Here is a 6262-nt window from a genome sequence, read left to right as displayed (position 1 = left end):
TCTCTCTCTCTCTCTCTCTCTCTCTCTCTCTCTCTGGGGAGTCTTTGGGTTATCGAATATCATAGACGGGAGCGGGGCGGCCTTGCGGGACTCGCTGATCGCCTGCCTACAAACTGTGCTCTCAGGGGCGCGGTAACAGCAGGCCAGGGGCGACATTATGCAAATCATGAAGCATAGCGGTAGTAAGCGACGCTGACGAGTCTTTCTTGCTCTTCCAGAGTGTGCTGTCGGAGTTCTCGACGATGTTGTGGTCGGCTACGGGTGGGCGGGCGTCACTTAGAGAAGTGACGGTGGCGCTGCCCAGAACGTGGCCTACTGACGCCCTCACCTGCTCCCTCCTGACGCCCCTCACCGCTGCTCCCGTAGTGCCCACAGAGGCCCACATCCGCGTCACCACCTCCCACCCAGTGTTCGGGGCGCGGCCATGGGCGCAGCAGAGCCAAGGCTGCGGCCGCCAGGGAGATTACATCCAGATGGGCAGCGACCTGCTCATCGCCACCACCAACGACACCTACAACTATGCCTCGCGCCTCCTGCTGGCAGAGTGGGTCAAGTTCCGGTGGGGAGTGTTTGAGGAGCGAGGCTTCCCTAACGACGCCGTGTACCCGACCACCTTCCGCGACCCCAAAACGAACGTGCCGCGCCCCAACACCTGCGCTGCAAGGGAGGCTGCCCCCGTGCCCTTCTGTGCCACCGCCGCCCACACGCCCGAGGCGCCTACCAAACACAACGCTCAGTGCAACGGGCGGCCGGCCTGGGACATCATCCTTCAGTCTCAAGACTTTATCGAGGGAAGGTAAGCCACTGAATCCCAGCCAGAGTCAGACTATTGTAAAAATCGTTGAGTTACGGGTATTGAGTTTTGCTTTGCATTCAGATCCGCCGACACCATATTTATGTGTTTCCAATATTGTCTCCCAGGAACAGCCCGGCCAATGCCACCTCCGCGCTGCACCCCACGCTCAACTTCGTGCAGGAGAGCGCGGCGCGCATCGTGCTGGTGGTGGAGGACACGGCCGTCATGAACATGCAACGGCGCTGGGAGTTCGTGCGGAAGGCCGTGCGTCGCGTGGTGGTGTACGACGTGCCTGACGGAGACCACGTGGCCCTGGTGGTGTTCAACTCCCAAGCACACATCGCCGCGCCGCTCTCCAGGATGGACTCCCAGACAGATGTGCGCCAGCGCGTGGGCTCCTCACTGCCGCGCAACCCCTCACCCGCGGCGGAGAGCAACAAGTGCCTCATGTGCGCCATCCAAGAGGCCCTGAAGGCCCTGGACGCCGACCCAGCGGGCGCTGCCGGTGCCACGATTATCCTGGTGACCACGGGCAAAGGTGCAGCTCACCAGCAGGAGGTGGCGGAGATGGAGCGTCTGGTCACCAGCCGTGAGGTTCGGGTGCACACATTGCTATACCCCGTCACAGAGCGGCGCGGCGGTGGAGGCACTGCCGCCGACAGTCTGCAGTCTGTGGTCTCCGCGACGCGAGGCTCGTCGTTCTCAGTGATGGACGAGGGCGTGGGTAATGATTCCAAGGTGAGCATGATGGTGGCCCTCATGGACGCCCTGCTGGCAGCGGTGCGCCGCAGCGAGCCCCTCGCCGCGCCAGGCACGCCCGTCATCATCCACAGCCGCGCCTACCAGGGCGGCATCGAGTCCATGTCCGAGGGTTCCTTCACCCTGGACGACTCACTTGGGGCGGATGCGCGCCTTTCCATCTACTACTACGACTTGAACCATGTGGGCAACACTGTGGAGCTAACAGCGCCCTCGGGCAAAGTTACTACTTCTGTCAATATGCAGGAAGAGGACGGGGATGCTAACGTTATCTTCGTCAACATTCTGAATGCAGAACGCGGCAAGTGGCGGTATCGCGTTGATAACCGCGCCGACTCCCACCAGGGGCTGCACATCCAGGTGTCGGCGAAGGAGAGCGGCACTCGCAAGATCAGCCTGCGTCTGTGGACCAGCGCCGCCAACAATGTGATCAACGCCTCCGATCCCTCGCTGCCTGTCATCATCTACGCCGAGGTGAAGGACAACGAGATGCCCGTCATCAACGCCAAGGTGACGGCGGAGCTGCAGCGCCTGGGCACAGACACCAATGGCAGCGCCTATCACCCGGTGCTGGTGGAGCTTTACGACAGTGGCTACGGAGGTGAGTGTGGCAATGCTTTTCTCTTCTTTGCAATAGTACTATCTCCAGTTTTATTGGAGCATCTGAGTATTTTTCATATATATTACTCTACCTTGTTCCTTCACACACACACACACACACACACAAACCCGCATAGCTCCCGTGCGTCACCTGGCTTCCTCTCACCCCCAGACCCGGACATCACGCAAGGGGACGGCATTTACTCCCGCTACCTGCCGAGCCTCCGCGGCGGGCCTGGCCACTACCAGCTCAGCGTGTCCGTAGACCACAACAGCGGCCTCGCATTGGCGCCCATCAACGACGCCTTCACCAGACACGGCCGCCTATACGCAGACAAGAACAAGATCTCGTGCTGCGGTAGCAAGATCAGGTACGAGCACGTCAAGCCCGTTCAGGCCTTCCGGCGCTCAATGATCTATGGAGTGCTGGAGGTGGTGGCGGCGCCGCCCGCTAAGGACCGCGACCAGCACCACTCAGAAGACATTGTACCGCCAAACCGCATCCTTGACCTACGCGCCTTCGTCAACCTCACCACTAGGGAGGTGTCGCTGCGCTGGACGGCTCCCGGCGACGATTACGACTGGAACCGCGCCCACTACTACGAGGCGGTGCTGGCCAGCTCCTGGGGCGAGGCCAAGGCCTTCGGCGGGGAACGCGTGGCTGGTATGCCTCTGCCCGTGGAGGTGGGCACCGAGCAGGCCGTGGCCATTCAGACAGACCGCTACGACCAGATTGTGTACGTGGCCATCCGCGGTGTGGATGATGCCGAGAACCGAGGAGGCGTGAGTAATATCGCCTCGATGTGGGTGCCGCGCCCGCCCACCACACCGCCGCCCATCACCATTGCCCACACGGCCGCGCCCACCAATGACCTGACGGAGCCGCAGGGCCGCAGCGTGACACAGCCGGTGCGCGTGGCGGGCATCAGCCTGGAGGACATGGCGGTGATTGTGGGGTCAGTCGGGGGCTTCCTCATCATCGTGGCAGTGTTGGCCACCTTCTGCTATTGCCACGTGGCGCGCCGCCGCCGCCACCATCACAAACAGGACAGCGAGAAGATGGAGGCCAACCGGAGCGTGATCATCAAGACTAACTCGTCCCTGATGGTGGATCAGGACGAGACCCACGACTCAGCGGACAGCGTCGTCAAGGAGGGCGAGGCGTCCACAGCTAAGGATGGGCGACCGCTCTCGCCCATCCAGTCCTGGGGAGTGTCCAAGTTGCTGCAGGAACACGAGCGGCGAGTGTCCATGACGAGCGGGCCGCTGCTGGAGGCGGCAGGCTCTCTCCAGCACTACCAGAACATGCAGGAGCCCTTCCCAGACGTGACGCTCACCGGCACCCACTCCTACCCCAGCTCACAGACTCCCTCCACCACCCACTCGGACCCCCCAGCCTACCAGCCGCCCTACACCACAGAGGCCTACGTGCCCTACCCTTACCCATACCACCCCGGCTACAGCCAGGAGGAGCTGCCCCCCTACACCCCCGGCCTATCCTCGCAGTCCTCCCAGGCCTCCACTGCTTACACGCACGAGATTGCCTCCCAACCCTCGGAACTCTCCTACCCCGTCGACCCGGCCAACTATCCCGCAGAGATGCCGTCCTTCGTCGGAGAGGTCGCTTACACCCAGGCCCAGCCCCCAATGTACGCCCCGGCCCCCGAGGAGGTCGTCCCTGCCACTAGCCAGGCCCCAGTAAGGTCAAAGGTGCCGCCTCCTGTGGCCCCGAAGCCCCCGCTGGCCGCCCGCGCCGCCGCTGCCGCCGCCGCTGCTGCCACTGTCACCACCGCGTCTGTGGAGCCCAAGCGTCGTAACGTGACTCAAGTGTGAGTGCATCCCCGCTTCCCCTCTCCCCCCACCCCCCCTCTCCCGGCAGCCCCTCCCCCCTCTTAAAAAAAAAAAGATGAAAACGCTTTAAATGTGAATATCATTGTCGTCATCGGCTTGATCGCCCCCTCCCTCCCTCCCTCCCTCCCTCCCTCCCTCCGCCCTCCCTCCCGTCCCTCCTCTTCCCCCATTGTATCCTTCGGGTCCTCTTTTGTATGGAGTTTTTTCAACGTACGATGATAAGACTTTGTTGTGTACGTAACATAAGTGTCCAGTGTATGGAGCAAAAATAATAATAATAATAATGATAACAATTCCATGTTGTACAGAATGTTGTTGGTTGTAAGCTTTGCTCACATCTAGTCATAATTGTATAGTTTAGGTTCTCTCCATCGGGGTCCTGCAGTAGCGCGGCGTCGGGGCCCCACAGTGGACAGCGACACGCGTGGCTCGCCCTCCGCCACTGTACCGATCTCAATATATCTTGTATGTCTGTGATAAACTTCGTAAAATAAAGACAATCATGAGTGCAAGTGTATAACTACGTGTCCTCGAGCTGTCAGAAACTATAAGAAAAGAGAGAGAGAAAAATAAGAAAAGGCAAAAGGATGAAGGAGAGAGAGGGAGAGAGGGAGACAGAGAGCGAAGAAAAAAAAAAGAAAAGCAAACACCAAATTTTACATTCAATGTTTACACCGCTCACATTTTCCACTCGACTTCCTCAAATGAAGAAAGAGGAGAAAGCAGAAGAAAAAACGAGATCCTCAGACGAGCTCCAGCAGGGACTAAAGTAAAGAAGCGAAAGACGACAGCTCGAAAATATTATAAGTGATGAGTTCCCAGAAGCCACCTGTCACGGCGCAGAGTCATATTTCACAGGATTCCCCGCCACAGTGATTAGTTAATGCAGAGGCGGGCGGCGAAACGATCACAGGTAGAGGAGGACGATAGCCAGAGTGAACAGTAAGTATCTTTGAGGTCTGGCGGGCGAGGGAAAGGTAGGAGCAGTTTTTGTTATTAGAAACTTTCGCTTTTATATTGTGGCTTCTGATGGTGTTCCGTTTTCCCTTCTGTCTCCCGCAAAGTCGATTTCCTGTATAACTTTTTTTTTTCTTTTTTTATGGGATGAAACTCTTCTCTTTCTGATGGCATGGAAACACAAGACTCTCTCTCTCTCTCTCTCATCCTGTTTCACACTATCCTTCCTAATATAGCTCCGTCTTGCCTCCTCTGATGCGCTGTAATATTTCACCACCTAGTGTAAGACCCACCGTCTGTCTGTATGCCCTGCCTTCCACCCTCCCCCCCTCGCCCAACACTCTCTCTCTCTCTCTCTCTCCTCTCTCTCTCTCTCTCTCTCTCTCTCTAACACCCTGGCATATACAGCGGTGTCCGTGATGAACGTCCGTACGTGACCTAGCGCAGAGAAGAGGAAGCAGCAGCCAAGGTTTCGACGAAGGCGCGGACGGAGGAGTATCGCGAAGGTGATGCATGTCACCATCGCCTCCCCCATTACTGGCGCATTGGCAGGCGGGCGGGAGGAGGGACCGCAGCACCGCACCGCCTCCCGCACGGAATAACAAGAGGCGGAAGGGAGAGATACAAAGGCAGCCGCTCTGAGGACTGTGTGTGTGTGGCGAGGGTTGGATGGTTGGATGGTGTACCCCCTCGTGTGTGTGTGTGTGTGTGTGTGTGTGTGTGTGTGTGTGTGTGTGTGTAAACTCAATCATGCTGACCCGACCATTTTCCTCACTTTCTTCCTGAACATTTCAACAAACAAAACCTTCCACCGCTTACCAGTTCCTACAGCTTCCACTTCACCTGTCCACACCCTCCCTCCTTCCCCTCCCCGTCCCCCCTCAACATCCTTCATCCCCCTCACTCGCTCTCCCTCTCTTTCTTACCTCCAGGTACTGTCATCCGCAGGTGTTTTTCTCTCCGGACACACCCATCGATTTCTTTTCTCTCCTTTTTGTGAGATTTTTTCGGCGAAGAAAGGAGAAGCTGAAACAAAAACAGGGAAAATGAAAAAGCGGAACACTGCAAACTGGGGAATAGGGATTAAAGTCTCATACGAAAATATACCAAAAGCAAACTGTGAATAGACCTCACCAGAATCACTTGGCGCTGCATCTTTTTCCACTTTTTGCCGCGTGAGAGGAGAAAAAACTATAGTGTAATGATAATACTCTCAGTGCAGGAGTCTGTGGGGGAGGTTGTGAAGCAGTGTGAAGTCCACCTCCAAGGAGTGAGGATTAACTGGAGGGTGAGAGGTAA

The 6262-nt window shown here is 57.7% G+C and overlaps 2 protein-coding genes across 2 annotated transcripts in view; one reads left to right on the top strand and one right to left on the bottom strand.

Annotated features, from left to right (window-relative positions):
• LOC135090999 (calcium-activated chloride channel regulator 1-like) overlaps nt 1–4513 on the top strand; it is a 25679-nt gene extending 21166 nt beyond the window's left edge. The window contains exons 2-4 of the mRNA XM_063988278.1: nt 219–796; nt 922–2156; nt 2328–4513. Of these exons, the coding sequence (XP_063844348.1) occupies nt 219–796; nt 922–2156; nt 2328–3988 (3474 nt within the window). The 3' untranslated portion in view covers nt 3989–4513. The remainder of the gene's footprint in view (nt 1–218; nt 797–921; nt 2157–2327) is intronic.
• Nucleotides 1–6262, bottom strand: part of LOC135091000 (uncharacterized) — a 109594-nt gene that overhangs the window by 67213 nt on the left and 36119 nt on the right. Inside the window, exon 2 of the mRNA XM_063988281.1 lies at nt 5890–5989. The gene's annotated coding sequence lies outside the window, so the exon portion shown is untranslated. The remainder of the gene's footprint in view (nt 1–5889; nt 5990–6262) is intronic.

This window comes from Scylla paramamosain, chromosome 36 (assembly GCF_035594125.1).
Source record: "Scylla paramamosain isolate STU-SP2022 chromosome 36, ASM3559412v1, whole genome shotgun sequence".
In the NCBI taxonomy this organism is placed as follows: Eukaryota; Metazoa; Arthropoda; class Malacostraca; order Decapoda; family Portunidae; genus Scylla; species Scylla paramamosain.
Note: the sequence above shows the minus strand (reverse complement) of the source record. Positions and strands in the feature narration are given on the sequence as shown.